The 22,781-nt window shown below is 37.0% G+C and overlaps 1 protein-coding gene across 4 annotated transcripts in view; it reads left to right on the top strand.

Moving 5' to 3' along the window:
- Positions 1 to 22,781, top strand: part of WDR7 (WD repeat domain 7) — a 357,113-nt gene that overhangs the window by 34,511 nt on the left and 299,821 nt on the right. For all 4 annotated transcript variants that reach the window (XM_077777568.1, XM_077777567.1, XM_077777570.1 and 1 more), the window contains 7 exons: positions 392 to 468; positions 1,489 to 1,608; positions 5,097 to 5,242; positions 5,567 to 5,669; positions 8,171 to 8,303; positions 8,549 to 8,797; positions 9,658 to 9,878. In XM_077777568.1, the coding sequence (XP_077633694.1) occupies positions 392 to 468; positions 1,489 to 1,608; positions 5,097 to 5,242; positions 5,567 to 5,669; positions 8,171 to 8,303; positions 8,549 to 8,797; positions 9,658 to 9,878 (1,049 nt within the window). The remainder of the gene's footprint in view (positions 1 to 391; positions 469 to 1,488; positions 1,609 to 5,096; positions 5,243 to 5,566; positions 5,670 to 8,170; positions 8,304 to 8,548; positions 8,798 to 9,657; positions 9,879 to 22,781) is intronic.

Below are 22,781 nucleotides of genomic sequence, written 5' to 3'. Positions count from 1 at the left end.
GGTAGGTGGGTAAGTGGGGAGATGTGTGTCTTTAAGAAATAGAATGAGTAAGCTCATCCATGATAAGTAGTGAAAAATTGTAAATTTGGAAGAACAAAAGTACTCCATTAAGTCATCACGTAATCATAGGGATCGGGAACATTTGAAATTATTAAACACTTGTTGTTAAGAATTAAAAAAAAAATCCAAGTAGCTGTGAACAGCTTTTCCTTGAATTTCAGATTTGTGGCCTGTTCTGTTCCAAAATCTGATTTCTATTATTTCATGAAATACAGAATTATGTTTTTATGCCAGGAGTAAAACATTATTACTTTTATTAACTTGATTGTTACTATTCAGAAAGAAAGTGTGTTACGTTGTAACCTTGACTTCTTGGTCCCTCTCGACTTAGAAGACACTGTGGTAGCCCTCTCGGTGACGGGCATCTTGAAGGTGTGGATTGTCACCTCTGAAATAAGTGGCCTGCAGGTGAGACCAATGTTCTGTTCTTAGAGTCTCCTGTTCTAGTGATGATAGGCCCCTCCCTTTTTTCCTTTTTCCTTTTATCTTTTTATTTGAGAGAGAGAATGAGAGAGAAAGAATGAATATCTTAAGCAGGCTCTGTACTCAGTGTGGAGCCTGATGTGGGGCTTGATACCGCGACCCTGGTATTGTGACCTGAGCCGAAATCAAGAGTTGAATGCTCAACCAGCTGAGCTACCCAGGTGTCCTTCCCTTTTTTTCTTACAGGGCAAGGAAAAAGCTCTCCTTTTTTGAGAGCCTTATTGCCATAGTATTAGAACATCCCCTACTCCGCTGTCTCTGTAAGTGCGTGATGTTTTTCGCTTTTGATAGCAGACATCTGTTCTGTCAAGGACATGAAATAGAGAAACATACTGCACAGGACGTAAAGTAGAGAAACCTAGAAGAGTTGGGATTTTTCTCAGTTGCCTCTATTAAAGTTAAAAGATAGTTTGCTTGAGGGGGAAGAAAAATAAAGTAAACCAACACAGAAAGTATATAAAGTCAATTTTAGTTCTCTCTCTCTGTTCTTTGGGCTCGAATTCCTTGTAACTTTTTGTCAGTAGGAAAGGCAGATCAATAGTCTGACAATATCGATGCTAATCTCCTCACCTAGGGAATCTTTACACGTTGAATTGGGGAGGACCTGGAGGAATTGATCTATTTTTTTTTTTAACCTACAAGGACATATAGGTACAGAATTTAGGATTGACTCAAACTTTTATCATCTGTTATTGTGACAGTGATGACACTCTGATTCTTATCAGTGTTTTAATCTTGAATAGCTTTGTAGCAAAGACATTGTGCCCGGATATTTTTGGAGCGTATCTTTGCTACTTTTTATTACCTTGGTTTTCATATAAGAGGCTAAAATGATGAATATATCAAGTGATGTCTTTGTTTCATTTTATTTGTCTTGTCATTGTGTGATACTTTTAATCAACAACCAAACCTCTCCTGAAGTTCTACAAATCTTTCTCTTTTCAGGATACTGAGCCAATATTTGAGGAGGAATCCAAACCAATTTATTGTCAGAATTGCCAAAGTATTTCTTTTTGTGCATTCACACAAAGGTCACTTCTGGTTGTGTGCTCCAGATATTGGAGGGTAAGATAACTACCTAAGTAAGAAGCCGTATTTTTACCCTTCAAGGTGTTGGTTTCCAAGATTTCCAAAGATAATTATAAGGAAGAGCTTGGTGCAAGAATATTTTAACTATTTGGTAATCATGTGTGATTTTGATATCAAATTTTTAGGTGTTGGGGTTTGGCTGTATACAGTTGCCTTTTTTTTGGTATTGGTTTATAGACTGCTTCAGTTAATGATAATTATTCCATTGATCTTAATTTCTACCTTGTGCTACTGTTTCAGTTATTATTTTCTCTGTGCAACATAAGCAGTGGGGGGAGTTTTCTGCAGGTTAACCTGTTTTTGTAATTTCTTCTTATTCCCAATTGTCATTCCCTTCTGCTTTCTTGGATCTGACATCACTTCGGAGCTGATAATGGCAGGAATATATTACTTCCACATTGCCAGACGTCATTCAATATTTCCATAATAGAAAAAAAAAAAGCCAGCATGTTTTGACCACTTGTGCCTAGCATAGTTTTCAAAGCTTTCCCTGTATTATTTTTTTTATTCCTCACAACACTCTGAGGGGAAGTGTGCTAGTTACCTAATCCTGCAGAACAGAATTACTTTAAAATTTCACAGTTTAAAAAGCAGTAAACATGTATCAGCCCCCATCTGGTTCATGTATCACCACCCCAACTGTGAGTCAGGAACGTGGGCACGGCTTAGCTGGGTGCCTGCGGCTCAAGGTCTCCCACAGGCTGCAGTCAAGGTGTCAGCCAGGACCACAGTCTCCTTGTAGGATTCACCTAGAGCGGTTCGCTTGGTGGTTGGAAGGCTTTACGTCCAGCTAACTCAGCTGGAGGCCTTCGTTCCTTGCCGTGTGATCCTCTCACAACATGGGAACGGGCTTCCCTCAGCTTGAGCAAGAGAAGCTGTAGCCAAGACCCATCCGATCTGGGGACTGCAGTTGCCTCTTTTCCCACGTTCAGTTGTTTAGAAAGTCACAGAATCCTGCCTGTGCTCAGGGGAGAAGATTACACAGGGGTATGAATACCAGGTCGGGCAGTCTTGGAGGCTGCCTGCCACGGTAGGGGCTGGTACTCTCCCCATCTTGCAGACAAGGCACTGGAGACATGGGGGACATAGAAAGCCTGACTAAGGTTGTTCAAGTGCTGGGTTACAGCTCAGACGGCCTGACTGCAGCGGCTGCTCTCATTGCCACTAGGTGATGTGTCTCACAGGGGACGGGCTCTGTAGCGACAGGACCCACGAGGGCAGCAGGTGGCACCTTAACCTTATCCTCGCCACTGCTACTGTTCTGGAATAAGATTAGAGGAGAAGCTAGCAGCTGTTTAGTTACAGTAAGCTCCACGGGATCCTTCCTTCACCTTAACATTTAAAGCACTTGCAAATGGAATAAATCAGAGTGCAGGAGGACACAGTGAGAAGTATACATCCTTTCCTCCTGGCACTTTTCCTTGTCCTCCCCAGAGGCAGTATCTAATACCAGTTTCTTGTGTGTTTGTTATAAGCTTCTTATAATCATGTGAGAACAGAAGAAAAAGACAATCCAATAGGAGAATGGACAAAAAACCCCAAACAACAACAAAAAACCCCAAAAACATAACAAAAAGCAACAACAAAAAAGGAAAATGGACAAAAACGTCTCATAAAAGGAGGAAGCTGATGGATGATAAACTTGGAAAGGTGCTCTGCTTCGTTAACCACCAGGGAAATGCAGAGTAAAACAACACTGAGGAAGTACTGCTATCTCACTAGAATGGCTTTTCCAGATGTTTATTGCCAGAAAGAAGTTTTCTATTTTCTTTTTTTTTATTTTATTTTGGGGGTGGGGGGAGGAAGGGGCAGAGAGAGAGAGGGAGACAGAATGTGAAAAAGGCTCCAGGCTCTGAGCTGTCAGCACAGAGCCTGATGCGGGGCTCAAACCCACAGACTGTGAGATCATGACCTGAGCTGAAGTCAGACGCTTAACTGACTGAGCCACCCAGGCGCCCCTAGAAGCTTTCTATTTTAATATGGTTAAATTACCATCTTTTATGGTTTCTTTTTTTTTTTCCTTTTCCTTTTTATGGCTTCTAATACAATTTGTGACATGTTCTGAAGTCCCCATCACAAGCTGAGATTTTAAAATTTTTTATCATTTCATTATCCCTAATGTTTGTATGATTTTACTTTATATACCTTTGTATATTTAATTTGAAATTATTTTGTATAAATTGTGAGATATAAATCCAATTTATTTTTATTCTGGATGGACCCTCAGTTCCTGATGCCATTTGTTGAATAATTCATTCTTCTACTGTTGTGCTTTTATAATACAGTCTATTCCTGTAATTTCTGGAATCTGTTTCTGGGCTTATTTTTGTGTTTGTGCATCAGTACAATATTGTTTTAATAGGTGGTAAGGCTGGAGGGTGGTTTCCACTCTTTCTTGGACTTGTCTTGGCTATTCTTATAGTGTTAATGTTATAAATGAGAAGTATGTCAAATCTTGGTAAATTCAGCTAGGATTTGTTTCAATTTCAAGAAAGCCTCTGTGTAAACAATTCGATTGCTTTTTATTTAAAGAAAACTAAAATAAAAATTCTGGGCCATTGAGTTATTCATTTCTCCTGGGGAAATTTTTTAGCGTTATAAAATACACTTTTACCCAGTATTAAACGTGGTAGAAAAATTCTTCCAGGAATTATGAGATTAGGGTTTTGAGTCCTGTCTCTGGCCCTTACTAGACATGTGACTGTGAGCAGGTGATGTAACCCTTGTTTTTGTCAGTTTGCTGTTTGTAAAATGGGATGTAGCAATGCTTGCTTCCTGCAGTGCTTCTAAGGCTCATAGGAGATGATGTGAAGGCGCTTTGTAGCCTTTGATGTACTTTACGAATGTAAAGCTCCAAGTGGCCTGTGTTGCTGATAAAGTTTTAGAGACTTAACTTTTTTTTTTTTTTTTTTTAACCCCGTGGGACTTTTAGACTTGAGGAGTATTAAATAATAAAATTGAGTCTGTTAACTTCCTATTTATGGTACTTCAGCACCTGGATGAAATAAAGTAAGGTAATTCCCATATTCATAAAGAGATAATCTGATGTCTGAAATATTGTTGCTAAACATAGAAATAAAACAGGAGACATAGCTGTGCATTCTAGAGGCTGGTTCCCTATTGCCTGGAATTCTCTGATGGAATGTTCCTCCCTTCAGGTAAAAAAGGGTGAGGATTCCCTGTCCCTGTGGCGGGCAGTATGTCTGCTCCACTTGTCACTCAGTGTCTGACCACCCGGAGGTACACAGCTGGGAACCTACCTGTGTTTTCTCTGCTGAAGGTGACTGTGCCCCAGGGCTCACTGACACAATGTCTTTAACTTGAGGTAGTGACCTTTAAAAGACCTAAGTTTGTTAAATAGGTCTCCAGAAGTTTTTGTTTTGTTTTTACTTTAAAGGTCATTGTATTTTATTTAAGTGACACCAATTAGATTAGATTAGATTGTGAATTTCTTGTTCTTGTAGGTATTTGATGCTGGAGATTATTCCTTGCTGTGTTCAGGTCCTAGTGAAAATGGACAGACATGGACTGGAGGCGACTTTGTATCAGCAGATAAAGTAATCATCTGGACTGAAAATGGACAAAGTTATATTTACAGGCTACCTGCCAGGTACTCAATAAATAAGTTAGGACTTTCATCAAAGCGATAAAGTCTGAATTTGAAGTATAACTTGAATGCATGAAAATGTATAACGTGTAAATAGCTCAGGTAACAAACTTCAGAACTTCTTAAGTTAGATTTGTCATTCTAGTTTAACTTCTAAGTACAAAAATTAGGTGGATCTTTATTTAAAGTCGGGTATTTTAATGACATGCCTACATTAAATTAACTAATTTGAAAATCCATATTTTGTCCACTGTCCAAAAATCCTCATCATGATAAAATATTTAATGCCAGTATTTTAATTGAATGGTGTATTTTTTTCATTTTCAGTTGCCTTCCAGCTAGTGATTCATTCCGTAGTGACGTAGGGAAAGCAGTTGAAAATTTAATTCCTCCCGTACAACATAGCCTCTTGGATCGAACAGATAAAGAGGTAAAGTTCTTCAGGTACCATTTATAAATGAGAGTGACATTAAAAATGTTTCACAGCTACATTTATTGGTGTCTTATGGTAGCTAAGTGTTTGGAAGATTGAAGGCACTGTGTTAAAATGGAAAACATTTTGACATGGTCAATGATAAGCACATTAAAATGTGTGTATCTTAATCATATAATATGCTTATAGCATTCATCTTTCTCTGAGAATACAGACCATCTTATGCCGACTACATAACGGAAATGACTTTTTGATAAAATTTATATTGGTGGTACCAATTTATTTTATGCTATCAGGCAATTGTAAACATAGTGACAGATGTAATTTTAGGAGTGCAAAGATCATCATGGATTACTGCTGATTAGTAGGAGTTCATTACTTGAATAAGGCATTGCTGTCTCTCCCCCAAATCATATAGTGATTTAAATTACTAGGCATTAGAATTAAGGAATGAGAGGCCTGGGGGACTCAGTCAGTTAAGCGGCCGACTTTGGCTCAGGTCATGATCTCATGGTTCATGAGTTCAAGCCCTGCGTCAGGCTCCGTGCTGACATCTCAGAGCCTGGAGCCTGTTTCGAATTCTGTGTCTCCTCTCTTTACCCCTCCTCTGCTTGCGTTCTGTCTTTCTCTCTCTCTCAAATATAAATAAATGTTAAAAAATTTTTAGAATTAATGAGATTTTTTCTCTGTAGAAAACAAAATTTATTATGATTTCTAAAAACCTACTAATATCAATTTAGAATTGAAATGCAATGAAAATCTCTAGATTTTTTGCCCATTAAAGACAAAGCTCTGGTTTTAGAAATAAAGTTTCTCTGTATTCTGGGTTTCCATAGCATTTTCATTTTGAACATTTTGTTCCATTTATGTGAAGGGATGGTGAAGGGAAGGGAATTTTTTTAAGTATCTTGAATTTATGAATTTATACAACTTTATACAGTTGAGATGCTCTATAACTTGTCCTTTATTCTCCTAACTTGAACTCCTACTTACTACTCTCCAACCAGTCACTTTCAGGTAAACTAAGGGATAATGACTTGTATAAAAAACATACATAAAACAGAACAAGTACATATTATATTTTTAAAATATCAGCTCCCCAATACGTTTAAGTTAAGATATGTGTATTATAGGGCAGGAGATACACTGTGGAATATGGAATATTGATTGTATACTTGCTGCAGCAACTTCTCCATGTTTGGCATGTTTTTTTATAAATGACAACATTTAAGTTAAATCACATAATTGATTACGCTTAATATATGTGGTATCTATCGGCTAGTGCTTTTTTAGGAGAGAACTTAATATCAAATATAGTAATTATTTGTTAACTGTCAAAACTGAAGTTTATTTTTTACTACTTTTTAGGATAAGATTCTGTGTTTTAATATCTGTGTATGTGTATGAAAGTTCACAAATGTATGTGTATGAATTGATAATCTAAACTTTAATTTTAGGAATCCACCATTATTTAGTATTTTCAAATAACTGATATCACTGAAGGCACAAGATCTTTTTTTTTAAGTTTATTTCAGAGAGAGAGAGAGAGAGAGAGAAAATGAGCGGGGGAGGGGCAGAGAGAGAGGGAGACACAGAATCTGAAGCAGGCTCCAGGCTCTGAGCTGCCAGCACAAAGCCTGACATGGGGCTCGAACTCACAGACCGCGAGATCATGACCTGAGCGGAAGTTGGATGCTTTACTGACTGATTGAAAGCACAAGATCCTAAGAAGAAAAATAATCTGTTTTAAAAATAAAAGTATACACAAGAGCCTAATGAGTGGTTTCTGTTCCTAGTAGTTTATAGCTAATATATTGAGCTAGGCTCAAAATGATTATATAAATGTAACCAAGTAAAATGTCATATACTACTTAAAAAATTGGAGTTTCTACTTGTACAATCTTGGTAGTTTCATTTTGCTGTTCCTTTTAGTGACTAATCAGGAATGAGCAAACAGCTCACATTAGCAAGTTCTCCCTTTATGGCCTTTAAGTGGAGGCTTCTTTTTGGTAAAGAGTGGTATATCTTTGTGTTAATTATTTAGTAACTTGAAAAAATTGCTGTGGTAAGCAATCAGTTTTTCTAAAGCAGAGAAAAAAAATATAAATACTAATTCTAGAGAAAGACTATAAATGTAGCTTATTTCTTTGCATATTTGTATTTACTGGGTTCGAATATTAGTTGAATATTAGTTGACATACTATAAAATTATACAAAAATATTGTTGAAGACTCCTGCCATAAACACTTCTTATTTATTTTTCTCTGGTACTGAGGCAAAGTACTTAATATCCTTACCTGAGAAAATGTTAATGAATGAAATATTTTGATTAAAAAGACAGCTACGGGGTGCCTGGCTGCCTCATTCGGTAGAGCACGTGACTCTTGAACTCAGGGGGTTGTGGGTTCAAGCCTCAGCTTGGGCGTAGAGATTACTTCAAAAATAAAACAACAAAACAGCCAAAAATATTTGAACTTACTTTTTTTTTTTTTCCGCAGTTGCTAATTTGCCCTCCTGTCACTCGGTTCTTCTATGGATGCAGGGAACACCTCCATAAACTATTAATTCAGGGTGATTCTTCGGGAAGATTGAATCTTTGGAACATATCAGACACACCTGATAAACAGGAAGGTAAGGAAGGTAGCAATAAATCAGGTGCAGCAGCTTCTTAATTCTTTTAATGCAGCAACATAAATACTAAGCATAATAAATGCAGTATGTACGTCATTTTATTCTTAGAATTACAGTTTGTGACAGTTGCCATACACATTACCGAATCAACCGTAAGGACTTTTATTTTAATATGTTTGATTTTTTTTTTTTCCTAACACCATCAAATTGTTTTCTTTTTAAATACGAAAACCAAACCTCCGCAGAGCTGAAAATGACCACCTCTATTAGTCTGCAAGAAGCATTTGATAAACTGAATCCTTGTCCTGCTGGAATTATAGACCAGCTGAGTGTGATTCCCAACAGCAGTGAACCTCTTAAAGTCACCGCGAGTGTGTACATACCGGCACACGGACGGCTCGTTTGCGGCCGTGAGGACGGAAGCATCGTCATCGTGCCCGCCACCCAGACAGCCATCGTGCAGCTGCTGCAAGGGGAGCACATGCTCCGCAGAGGTACACTCCCCGCCGCCGTCTCGAGGCTGTGCGGGGCCCTGTGCTGCCCGCGCGTGCGCTCTCTGTGACGGGTACAGCGGACTCGCGTGGTCGTTAGCGCGCCAGGCCCGGTAGGATTTAATGTGCACGTAATAAGTACTTAGTACCTAGTACTGGGGTACCTACCACGTGATGACTGTGCATAAAGAAGCATCTGATTTAATCTCTTTGGTATGTGGTAGGAGTTTCATTTATTATTAGTTATTTCATTCACTGTTAATAATATTTATTAATACTATTATTAATTATTAGTAGTTTCATTTATAATTAGTTATCTCTATGGCTGACTAAACACTGACTCATCAGTAATGCTGGTGATCTTTCAGCGCAGGGCTAACCGGTAGAAATATGTAGATGTACCTATATGTGATTTTCTGTATCCACATGAATAAAGTAAAAGTGAAGCAGATGAAATTCATCTTAATAGTCTGTTTTATTTAACCCAGTATAGCAGAACTATTTTCATCTCAACTTGTAGAATTGAGTAGAGTTGCAATTTTACAATAGAAAGTCAGTTGTAATTAATATAAAAAATTACTAATGAGATATTTTACGTTACCTTTTTGTGCTGAATCTCTGAGATCCTGTGTGTATTTTACATTTATAGCACATGTGAATCCAGACTAGCTATGTTTCAAGTGCTAAATAGTCTCCTGTGGCTCGGAGCTACTGTAGTGGGCAGGGCAGTTTTAGACGAGAAAATTAGAAGTTCTTTCTATGATAAAATTTATAGGCATTCTGACGATTCATATTTGCTTTTATTTGTTGAAACTTTATAAGACTTTAATTTTCCCATTTTAAATCCAAAACCTCATTCACAGGTTGGCCACCTCACAGAACACTCCGTGGTCATCGGAACAAAGTCACATGTTTGCTATATCCTCATCAGGTCTCAGCTCGTTATGATCAAAGATACCTGATATCTGGAGGTGTGGATTTTTCGGTCATAATTTGGGACATATTTTCTGGAGAAATGAAGCACATCTTCTGTGTGCATGGTGGCGAGATTACTCAACTTCTGGTTCCACCAGAAAACTGTAGTGTAAGTTGATCATAAAAGATTATTTTATTGTGGTGGCGCGGAGGTATATTGCCCCCAGGCATAATATGAAATGGAATCTAGAGTAATTTAAAGAAAATGTGACAAGAGAATTAACAAAACCTCTCCAGTTTCAAAACTAGATAGTGGTTAACATGTATTTCCGCAGAGTTATAATTATTTCCTATTGGGCACAGAAATGGAAGGTGCACATAGTATTTTTTTCTGTTAACTAGCTTCAAATAGTATGGCATGTCTCCGAAACAGGAGCAGTTTAGAATATGTTTATCAGAGTTTCAGTTTTGTGTTTTAAAGTAGTTTAAATATTCACAAAGATCCTCTGCGATCTTATTTTCAGCCCTGTCTGAGCAAAAAAGATAGTGAATGTGTACTTTGGCAGAGGAAAAATACCAATGCTTATTAATAGTGTTTGTTTAGGTAAACACTGTCACAAGAGAAAGTATAACCATCACTGATAATGATTTTGAAAAATTTTGTACATACTTGTGGAAGCAGATTCCTTTTTCAGTGATGGGCATGTAGTGATGTCAAAAAACCCTAATCGTTTTAGGATTATGAGGTGTTTTTTTTTTTTTTTATGAGTTTTTTTTGCCAGACTTAACTTCAGGTTCTTGATCCTTCTTTTCTTCCTTTTTTATTCCTGCCTTTTCCTTTCTCTCCAGTGTGGTTAATGTTAATTTCATATCTCCATCGCTGTAAACAATTGCCGTGCGTTTATTTAAGCAACCAATCTTATGTCTATCTTAGTGACACAGGTATCACTGTAATTGCACTTGGGAGTTTTAGCACTGTTGCAGTCCCATCCTGAGCTTTATTTTACATTAGGTATGCCCTATAGCACACATTAGAATTTTCATCCCTGACTGCAAATTTGGTGAAATATCTAATTTTTTTATGCTGAAATTGATTATTTAGATTATACGAGTTTAGAACAACTGTTTCTGAGTTGGCAGATTTTTGTTTTTATAAGAAAACATTAAAAATATTAGAGAAATAGGTATTTTATTTATTTTTGTAAATTTTTATTTATTATTATTATTTTTAGAGAGGTAGAGAGCAAGGAGAGAAGGGGCAGAGAGAGGAGGAGGCAGAAGCCCAAGCAGGCTCTGCACTGTTAGCACAGAGCTTAATGGGGGGGCTCGAACTCACGAACCGTGAGATCATGACCAGAGCTGAAATCAGTGGTCTGATNAGTGAAAGTCGGACGCTTAACCGACTAAGCCACCCAGGCGCCCCTTGACCAGTTGAATTTAGAAATGTTTTTAGTGAGTAAAGAGCTACCTGGTAGACACACGCAACTATGTAGGGAATGGGCTCGTGTTAGGTGGGGCCGGCCCATGGTGCTAGCATCTTGGGTGATAGGAGGGGGGGGACACGAATGNAAAAAAAAAAAAAAAAGAAATTCTCTTGTTTTCAATTGACATTCAAAAGTACCAGTTAAGACAACCTTGCTTTTAGCTTTGTGACAATTTAACAAGTTGTGACAGTCTGGTTAATAATCTGTCCGTTTAGCTGGTGGTTAGGGACATTACCTAATGTGTTTGAAGATCAAAGGGCCTAATGATTAATTAAAAAGCTAAAAATTTGATATTTGCTAAATGTTTAGCAAATGATTATCTTGCTGAAGTTAGAATTAATGACATCAGATGACGGTTCCAATGCTTGGGTTGTCCCTCTCATAAATTTATCTGGTGTCACTTTCTTTTAGCAGAAAGTATTTGGTAGTTGGGAGATTTTAAATATTTTCTAAGTGTAATGATTAAAGGTAAATATGGAAAAGTTTGCCATCTGCTTTTTGGATTAGAATAGACTTTTGGTTTTTATCTTAGGTAGATTCAGAAAGTGAGTTTTGACTTCCTACATATTTTTTTTTTACAGGAAAAGATGTTCTCAAAGAGAGGAATATCAGTTGTATTTTAAAATTCACTTAAATTATAATCAAGAATATATAAGGTTGATGAGTGTTTCCTTTATTTTGTATTCATTTCATGTTTAGCAAAGTATAGAAGGTTTTAAATACTAAGCAAATCATTGCCGCTTAGCCTCAGTAGACGGCGAAGAAAGAATGAAGTCCTCTCTGCTAGGTAGACAAGATACTGCAGTTGGAGATGAGCTCTGGGGACAGACAGGCTGCACTCTCCTTCAGAAGTCCACAGACATTTCTCAGTGGACAGATGACATGTCCTTACATTTCTACTGTCTAGGTATTTCTTTGTCATTCTTTCTTGTCTCATTCCAGCATTTTTAGGGTATTTTAGCATCTTTTTATCAAAAAAATATTCTAACTGTAAACTAGCATTAATTTAGTGCCAGGTTCAGTGGTTCTATATACTTTATTTTTGATAAACGATATATGTATTCTTTTATTAATGGGAGTTCTAATTATTAAAACATTTGACATGTTCAGGGGCACCCGGGTGGCTGAGTCAGTTTAATGTCCAATTCTTGACTTCAGCTCAGGTCATGATCTCAAGGTTCATAAATTCAAGCCCTGCATTGGGTTCTGTGCTGACAGTGCTGGAGCCTGCTTGGGATTCTGTCTCCCTTTCTCTCTACCCCTCCCCTGCTTGCTCTTTCTCTCTCAAAAGAAATAAAAATAAGTTTAAAAATGTTTTAACTAAATTAAAAAAAAAAAACTGACCTGTTCATAGAAAATAAATTCTGTCTAAATACAGTATTGTGTAGAGTACTAAGATGGAATAGATTTTATTTTTATTTTACATTGAAGGTTTTTTGTTTTTTATTTTCTAGAGGAATTTAATTCTTTTTTCCAAAGTAGTGAAAGTGTATTTAGTTAGGCAAAATGTGTTGAAATTGATTTTGGTTCCCACTAAATAGTCCAGATAACTGAGATTTAACTTTTATATGAAAGAGATTATTTTAAATAACTAAAATGTAGTAAGAAAGTAAAAATTTTTCTGACGATACCTTTTGAATATGAAATATTAAAGTAATTCAGGATTGTGTAGTGCTAAAGGGTTCTTGAGAACAATTCGGAAAGCTATTGGGAGTGGTATTCCTATCTGCCAAGTAATGTGTTTAAGTGTTCCCAGAAATACAAGCTTGCATTTTAGGAGGAGGATCAGGCATATGTTAAGTAAGGCAAGGCCTACTATCCATGGTAAAGGAGAGATACTACAAAATGCTGTAAAGGAAAAGGGAGGGGTACTCAAAATAAGGGTATTGTAGGTACTCAAAAAGAAACAAGGAGCTTTGGTAAACCACTCAAGGAATGGTGTGAGCTGGGGCGCCTCGGTGGCTCAGTCAGTTAATCATCTGACTTTGGCTCAGGTCATGATTTCATGGATCATGGGTTTGAGCCCCATGTCGGGCTCTGCTGACAGCCAGCTCAGAGCCTGGAGCCTGCTTCAGATTCTGTATCTCTCTCTCTCTCTGACCCTCCCCTGCTCGTGGCTGTCTCTCTCTCTCTCAGAAATAAATTTAAAAAAACATTAAAAAATTTTTTTTTAAAAAAGTTGTGTGAGCTTTGAGTAACTGTGTATTTACTTCGGGATGGATGTGGAAACTTACAGTTGTGAGAACTTTTATACTAGGTTATTTTGCATTTCTGATTCTTCTTAAGATTATGGAAGGTAAAGGGAAAAACTTCAGTTTGAGATTGTGTTTTTTCTTTTTGGTGGTTTGATTTTTTGATGAAACAAAATGTACCATATCTACAGATGAACAGTACATGTACACGTGCATAAAACCTACATGTGAAAGATACATACACATGTGCTAGGCTTACAGGCCAAAGGTACCCATACTCGGGCTATGAGAACACACGAGAGGTACATATATGTGTGCTGTGTATGAAAGATACGTGTACTGTATATCTATGTATGTGAAAGATAACATCTGGAAGAAAACTAAAGGAAAACTACTGAAATAGTATTTGAATCATACAGCATAACATAACATCTGTACCATTTTTGTTTGTCATTCCAAGTTGTGTTGTTCTTAAGAGTGGTTTTGATCTTGTATATTGCTTTTCAAGTGTTAGAGCTCTGAGGCAGTTTTAATAGGATTCACATTTAAAGTGAAACCTTTATATTATCATTATTATCTTTTGGAATCTCTATATTATTAGAATAGATTGTCACTTTAATACTTATATCCAACACTTTTTAGAAAAAACTTGTAAAAACAGGCTTGCTACAATTTTGAATTTTTAAATTTTAACTTTTCATCTACACTGAGAATCTTACTGTAGTGTCTTAAAATATTTTATAAATGGATATATAAAATGCAAAAGGTATTACAGCTTATTAATGACAAGCAAGTCTCTTTTCCCTCCCATTCTCTGTGTGGTTCCCTTAACTCTTGAGTTAATATCTTACAATGCTTCAGAGATTTTCATCACTAGAATGTTTTAATACTTTAGAAATCTAGCATTTTAGCTTAGTCTTATTTTAACAAATAAGAAATTTAAGCAACAGAGCAGTTAGAGACAGAAGGCTCCCCATATTTGGGTAGCCATCAGAGGTGGGGGAATTTCCAAAATCTGACTGTAGGCGAGGGGAGGCCAGAGAGTGCACCAAATACCCGGGGGAGTTGGAGGAAGAGAGCTCTTGAAAGGGAGGGCAGATGTTCTTCAGGCTTCTGGAATCCTGCAGCAGGATTCCTGCTCTGATTCTCTTGCATTAGGATTAGTAGTTAACGGTTGATAAGGATCTGACCTCTTCCCTTACCTCCCTGCCACTTCCCCNAGACATGATGCTTCCACAGCTTTTTTTTTTTTTTTTTTTTTTTTTTTAACTATTGCTTCCAGTGTAAAGAATCCAACTCTCCAAGACCCAGGAGCATTTTCTTTTTTTGTCCACGTATTTTAATTTCAGAGAAAGAAACCAGACTTTGAAAAAAAAAAGATTAAGAAAATAATTTTAAAATGTTAGGGGTCTTTTAGAAAACACTTCCCCTAGAACACCAGACAGATATTAATGACAGGAATGAAAATGCCGAAATGAAAAAATAGCACTGATGGCCCAGTGGAATATTGCTTACCTGTAGAACGGTACTGATGTCTGCATGGAGCTACCCACGTGTCCCCCAACTGCACGTGCAGTGGTGGCTGTGTTTGGAAGCATGGCCTGTGACCTGGAACATGTGTGTGTGTGTGATACAGCATGATCCCACCCAGTCACATTTAAGAAACACACAAGTGCAACTGTGTATTTATGGATGAATGTATAGGTAATGAAATTATTACAAGTGAACTGGAGAAAGTCGGTACTAAATTCAGATTCGGTTTTGCTTTGGGGGTGAGGGGAACACTCACTTCTTTGGTATAGAAGGGAACCAAAGAAGTGACTTTGTGAAGTATTGTGCTCTGTTTACTTTTAATAACTATATATTTAACATTTCCCTCTCTCTTTGGCGTGAATGACTGGATTTTCATTGTGTGCTGCCAGTAGAACTTTGTTTTCAAAACAGAATTTTTGGAAAATGTTTCAAAATAAATTTAGTACCCACAATACATATGTTTCTTTATGTGAGCTATAGGCTGACTTCTTTAATAGATGAAAATATGATTACTGTTCATTTATTGTATCTTGATAAACTCGTAATGTCACATAATTTCCAAAAGTATCCAGAAGGGGGCAGCATCAGTTCGTGAAAACAGGAAAGTTCAGCATCTAACCTAATTGTGCCTTCACTCGACAATGTTAAATCCGCAGCTCTTAGAGACAGAGATACGGTAATATGAATGGTGTGTGTGACTATATGTATGCTAGTGTGGCTAATGTTCACAGCCATTAAGAACAGTTAACACAGTAGGTTTCTTTTTAATATAGTCCTTTAAAAAAAAAAAGTACTTAAAGTTTTGCCTGCATTGGCTTTTATCTCACCTTTTTGAATTTGGGCTTTTGTTATTAATTTAATTTGCATGTTACATTTATAAAGCAGTACATATTACTATGTCATGGTGTCTAAAACCAAAGCAGAATAAACTTTGGTGACACAAATTAAACAAAAGCACGAGGCAGAACTAACATTTTTTCTAGAATCTATCACGATGTATATAATGTTCTGTAACAGTCCTTTTTTCATTTAACATTTAATTCTCTTAAACTTTGAGACCATTTTCATGTTTTCATGCATTCAGCACTGTCTTTTTGAAGTTAATTTTTATGTTTTTTTAATTAAATAATACACTGTTATAGAGAACACAAATATTTTCTAAAGATATTCTGGTCATCTTTCTGTCTCACTAAATATATTCCAACATCATTTTTAATATTTAGTAATTTATTTAATTTTATCAGAAATTTTAGAATGTTGCTTTAAAATTTTTCTTCTCTTGTCAATGGTGAGAATACAAATTAGTGTAGCTAAAATATTTTTGCACATCTGAAGTGATTACTTAAGATAGATTTGTAGATGTAGAATTTCTGTATAAAAGGCCATATTGATTTTTTAAAGTCTTTTGAATAGGTATTGCCAAATTATCCTTTAAAAGCCTAGAGATAGGTTTATACCACCTATTTACCCTCATAATTCTCTATCATCCTTATACTCTTTTAAGCCTTGCTAATATTCAGGCTTTTAAGTGGTTGTATGCAGAGTATGTATAAGTGTATAGCCCTCATTCTCATTTTGAAAGTGCAGATGCATTCATTAATATATCAATACTGTGTATCCATTCTGTATTGGATTGTATTCTGGCTATCCATTCTGATTGGCTTATATTTTATTCTTTTTAATCATGTTTTCCAATTTTTACTACTATCATTTTATTCAAGATAAATAATTTTTTCTGCTATGAATTTTGTTTATATGTTCAAATACAATGCACCCTGTCTCTTGTGTAGGAAGCTGGGACAATCCAGTAATATACCAAGAGACTGTCAGTGAGTCATTTTTTCTGATAGTAATGAGAAAGATTGCATCCTCTGTTCAGGCTATGCTGATATTGTGCCAAACATTTAAAAAATTTAGATATTCTTTTATCTCAGAAAGGCTTTTTTAAGATCTCAAGTCATATCGTTGGAAGTAGATTACATTGGGCATGAAGTTTAGGCTTTTTAAAAAATTTTTTTAATGTTTTATTTATTTCTGAGAGAGAGAGAGAGAAAGAGAGAGAGAGAGGCAGCATGAGCAGAGGAGGGTCAGAGAGAGAGAGGGAGACACAGAATCGGACAGTCTCCAGGCTCTGAGCTAGCTGTCAGCATAGGGCCCAACGCGGGACTCAAACCCACAAGCTGTGAGATCATGACCTGAGCCGAAGTCGGAGGCTTAACCGACTGAGCCACCAGGCGTTCCCTTTTTTCTTTTTTAATTTTTTTTATGAAGTTTAGTTTTAATAATAGAAGTGATTTGGTGCTAACTGTGAATGAAGTGGGTGATTAATTTTATTTTTTATTTTGAGCTGAAGAGATAGTATGACGTAAAGACTAATTTTTCTTGAGTCACTTAATCCTGAAGCAATTTTAAAATGAGTTAAAATTTATCTTGAAATGGCAGAAACTGTTAGAAAATAATATTGACTTTTTAAGGTGACTGTTCAGTTACGTGCAATATATTTTTGAATAGTTATTCATTTAGCAAATATCTGAGCGCCAGCTACATTCTAGGTCCCCTCAAGAACCAGGCATATAGTAGTTGATAAGTTATAGTCCCTGTTTTACATAGCTTCATCTGATGAGGGAGCCAGACTAGAAGACAGGCGGTTACCAGGCAGTAGAATAACATTGTGAAATACCCTTCTAGGGCCTCCCTGAGTACAGGTTTCCCAGAGAGTACTAGAATGGGTACTTGGTAGGCCAGTGGTGGGTGGTTTTGAAAGACTTTTCTGGAAGGGTGATCTCTGTGGTATTGGAATGTGTTAGCTTTACGGGTGTGTATAAAGTCATACATGGTGCCTGAACAGCCTCTGTGTGCAGATGTACTTGGTTGGTATGTTCTGTGTATGTTCTGTAGGGGAGTCTGCAGCCCTTAAGTTGTTTTCACTATTGTACCTGGTGGCTCTGTACCTATGGCAAATGCTGGCAGGAACTTGCAATATTTGTACATTACTTTGGAAATAATGACCAGGAGATCAGAGTAATATATTTTTGTAATGTTTAATTATTTTGAGAGAGTGCGTGTGTGCACAAGCATGCTCAAGAGTGGGGCGGAGGAGGGGCAGGGAGAGAGGAAGAGAGAGAATCCCAAGCAGGCGCCCTGCTGTCAGTGTGGAGCCTGAGGTGTGGGGGAGGTGGGGGGCTCGATCTCAGGAATCATGAGATCTTGATCTGAGCTGAAATCAAGGGATGGAGGCTTAACTGACTGAGCCACCCAGGTGCCCCCAGAGTAATGGTTTTGGATGTGCTGCAAGCCAGTTAGTTGTAAGACCATTTGACACTGTTTTTTTTAAGTTTGTTTATTTTGAGAAAGAAAGGACAAGTGGGGGGTGGGCAGAGAGAGAGAGAGAGAGAGAGAGAGAATCCCAAGCAGGCTCCATGCTGTCAGTGCAGAGCCTTATGCGGGCTTCAAACTCATGAATATGAAAGCATGACCTGAACCAAAGTCGGACGTTTACCCAACTGAGCCCCCCATGTGCCCCCATTTTGGCACCTTATTTTACCCTGCCTAGGATGGGTATTTGGAAGAAACAAGATGATAAAATATGAAAGTGTCCTGAAAAGTAAAGTATTCACGATATTTTTCCAAGGGAAGATTGGACAATAGAATACGGTGGAATAAAATGGAATGATATGAGATTAGAAAGGAAGAATGTATACTTTTTAAAAATAACAAAAAAAAAATGCCAGTTAATGTGTGATAATGTTTTTAAAGTCAGAATTAGTGTTTTTCCTTAGACACTGGTGAAGATTTTCCAAAGGGAGCTGGAGAAAACTTTCCTCTGTTGGCACGTGGAACATAAAACTGTAAACCACTGGTTGGCATGTCAGTGAGAACAGGGCCTTGAGAACCTTCGGGCCTGGATCTGTGTCTTCACTGTGGGGTGACTTTGCAGATTACTTCGCATTTTGGAGCTCTAGCAACACTTTCTGTAAAATGTTAAAGTTGGGAGGTAATGCCTGGCCTATGATAGGAGCTCATTACATCATTATTGTTTTATTATTTCTATCTATAATTATCTGCATTCTCATTTGGGTGGTAAAGGCCTAAATCTGGGGAACATACCCATTCATTTTCAGCTTTGGAATGACTTTATTACAGATACTTAGTTCCTGTATCAGGAACTAGTTTTCATTTTCTTGTTTCGCAACTATGGTCAGGTACTTTTAGAATCCCCAAATTAGGGATGAGTTCCCTTTCTCTCCCTAACTGTGCATCTTTTTATTGCACAAGACAGAAGTTTCAGGATATCCAATGACAACAACTAATTCCCTAGAAATTGTAGTCTTAAGGATCGTGCTTTGCCTGCTCACTGCTTGAACGTTGGTGTTTTCAACTGTCTGCAAGGCCCCAACTGTGTCATTAATGGAAATTTGTGGGCAGATTACAGGAGGGTATGACTGTTACCTTTGCAAAGCCTTTGGTAGCATGACCCCACATGATCAAGGGAGGAGTTTGACCCTACTTATTGCTTTTCTTAGGCATAAATTCTTGGCGAGGCACAACTTTCTTGCCTTCTTGTGGACACTGAGGGTTAGGTTCTCTACTATTCTTTGATATAGACTTAAAAAGCCAGCCAGCATTTTTATTAAACAAAGAAGTATTTTTATTTTTTATTTTTTTAATATTTTTAATGTTTTATTTATTTCTAGGAGAGAGAGAGAGAGACAGTGTGAGCAGGGGAGGATCAGAGAGAGAGGGAGTCACAGACTCTGAAACAGGCTCCAGGCTCTGAGCTGGCAGTCAGCACAGAGCCCGACGTGGGGCTCGAACCCACGAACCATGAGATCATGACCCAAGCGAAAGTCGGACGCTTAACCGACTGAGCCACCCAGGCGCCCCAAAGAAGTATTTTTAGTACATATGTTTTAGTAGTTTACTGCTAGGAGATGTACATATTCTTTAAGTATTTCCAGTTGGAAAAATGAAGCCAGTATCTATTTTAACCCATTTATTTCCATGAGAAGAGAAAAAAGATGTTTCATAGTTAGGTCAGAGGCATGCAAATTTGATATTTATTTCTTGTAGGAATACAGGGGTGATCAGGATAAATAGGTTGAGGCCAAGTGGGCAGATTCAAAGTTACTAGGTCAGGTAGATGGTGCCTTAAAGTCGCCTTTCTAAGTGAGGCGTCAAAAAATAGGACAGGACCAATGTTCGTAATTCAGTGGACTGAATTACATTGGAGTAGTAATTCAGTGCATTCTGAGAAAGAGGACCATTTGTGACCAAAGACTTTAGTTCTTGAATGTGTGTAACCCAAGGTTTGGGTGTGGTTTGGGGCAATAAGTGGACTCAGCTGACTGGGGTGCAGAACGGGAAAAGGGCAGCACTTTTGAGTTCCTTAAAAACACTTTTGATTATTTTTGGTCCACAGCTTTGACTGTCTCAGTTTCTAAGACTTTAATTTCAGTGAGTGAAATTAAAGAAAGCATGTTAGTGTTTTAAAGACACAGAAGCGAAAAGGTACAAAGTAACTTCAGTGGAAAAGCAGTGTAAGGAAATATTCAGGAACAGTGAAAGGTGGTTATTGAGTTGTTGGACTGAGTACTTTTGACTCATATTGTTAAAAGTGCTAAAAACTTAAATAATTCTAAGGTAATTGAACGGTAGCGATGATTATCCAGGTAGAACTCTTCAGATTAAATGAAAGCAGAGATATTAATATGAGGAAAAAATACTGAAAAGGGAAACTAATAAAGAACTATAAACATCATCATATTTCCTGCTGGATGCCTACACATTGTCAACTTCAGAAAATAAATACAACCCCATTTTAAAAGATAGTATTGACTATGTAAAATGAGATAATAATGGTAAAAATAGTGTTAACTCTTATCTTTTGTATGTGTGATATGTTAGTCATTGTGCTAATTTCTTTGTGTACATTTCATTTAACTCACACAGTAATTGGGTGAGGTGTGGTTACTACTGTTAGTCACATTATACAGAGAAATGAGGTTCAGAGAGGTTAAATTACTTCCCCAAGTCACATAGTTAGCCAGTGGCCAAGCTGGAATTTGGTCGTGAGTAGTTGACTTGATGGCCTGAGCTTATCCACCATGCATACTGCCTCTCAGTAGGTGTAATTGTGTATTTAAAAATACTGTATTTCTCCAATTTTTTACTGTATTTTCACTATTGATTTATGTAAGTATATAATTTTGATGCGTACTTAATTTTAAATTGCTAATTTATTGAATATCATTCATTTTGTAGAACAAAACAGAGCCATTCTTTTGAATTCCTGTATTTCTGACTTTCCTTTAGAGAACTGCATTGCTCAGTTCTCTTGTAATTTACCTTTTAGTTTTCATCTTTGATTATTCAGCTTCGGAGTTTTTTAGTTTTAACCACCCCCCACTTTTACCTTCTCTTACCTATAACATATTATTTGTTTTTAACTGCAATTTTGTAAGATTAATATATACACACTGTTAACTTGTTTGAAAAAAGAGGTAGCTAAGGAGGTAAAGGGTCATCTGTTATCCCTCTAACTATAAGAGAACCATAATTAACATTTTGATATCTTTTCCAGTAGGCTTTTACAATCCACTTACTGTATACTTATCATTATATTGTAGGTATGGTTATCTGAGCACATTGCATCTTCATTTAATATCCCAACAAGTACTTCTCCAAGTTATACTTGTTCATGAAAGTAATTTTTAGTGCTTGTATAACATTACATTATATGAGCGTATCTTATTTACCCAACAGTTCTCCTACTTTGGATATGTAGTTTGTTCCTAATTTGAACTCTTGTGTTGTACAATACAATACTGAGTATCTTTTAATTTTTTAAAAAAATTTATGATTATTCCCTTGGATAGATCCATGTTTTTTTTTTTAAGATTAGAACCTCAATTTTTGTGTAATAGGTATTAACATCTTTAAGGGTACTGAGGTGTAGTAGCAAATTGTTTTCTACCCTTAGTGCCTATTTCCCCGTCACTTGCAAGCACAAGATGTTTTTATTTACTTTCATGCCTTAGTTTCCACATCTGTAAAGTAGAAATAATACTTATACCTACCTCAGAGGGCTGTGGTGAGACTATAATGAATTATAGTGTTTGGAATTTAGCCATGTGTTTAGGATAGTACCCATCACAAAGTTAGAACCCAGTAAAGGTTGGGTGTTTGCTATCACAATTTCTAAAGTCTTTGGCCAATTTAGCCAATTTGGTAGCTGTTTGAATTTGCATTTCATTAATTACTAGAGATATTGAAATTAAAAAAAAATTTAATGTTTTATTTATTTCTGAGAGAGACAGACAGACAGAGACAGCATGAGCAGGGGAGGGTCGGAGAGAGAGGGAGATACAGAATCTGAAGCCGGCTTCAGGCTCTGGGCTGGCTGTTAGCACTGAGCCCGACACGGGGCTTGAACCCATGAACCGCGAGATCATGACCTGAGCTGAAGTCAGATGCTTAACCGACTGAGCCACCCAGGCGCCCCTAGACGTAATGAAATTTTTCTTTGAAGATTTTCGTGATTTTTTTTTTTTTGAGACATGTTTCATCCTTTGCTTATTTGTTTGTCTCAGGGATTTTCGCGCTTGTATGAGCGCTTAATTTAATTGAAATTTTAGGCTTATGTGCTTTTTATTGTTGAAATGTTCTCCTGTTCTAATGCAGTCTTTCCTTTTTCTGTGTATCTTCTTTCATATTTTGGAAGCTTGGACTCTTTCCCTGCCCAGAAATTAGATGAAATTTGATTAAAAAACAATGGCTGGATTGAGAGTAAACATCAGATACTTTATCAGAAATTTATTTATGTTTGTGGGGCGGGAAGAGGATGAAAATCATCTGTTCTTAACA

The sequence above is a fragment of the Crocuta crocuta genome, unplaced genomic scaffold (genome assembly GCF_008692635.1).
Source record: "Crocuta crocuta isolate KB4526 unplaced genomic scaffold, BGI_CrCroc_1.0 scaffold36, whole genome shotgun sequence".
Lineage (NCBI taxonomy): Eukaryota > Metazoa > Chordata > Mammalia > Carnivora > Hyaenidae > Crocuta > Crocuta crocuta.
Note: the sequence above shows the minus strand (reverse complement) of the source record. Positions and strands in the feature narration are given on the sequence as shown.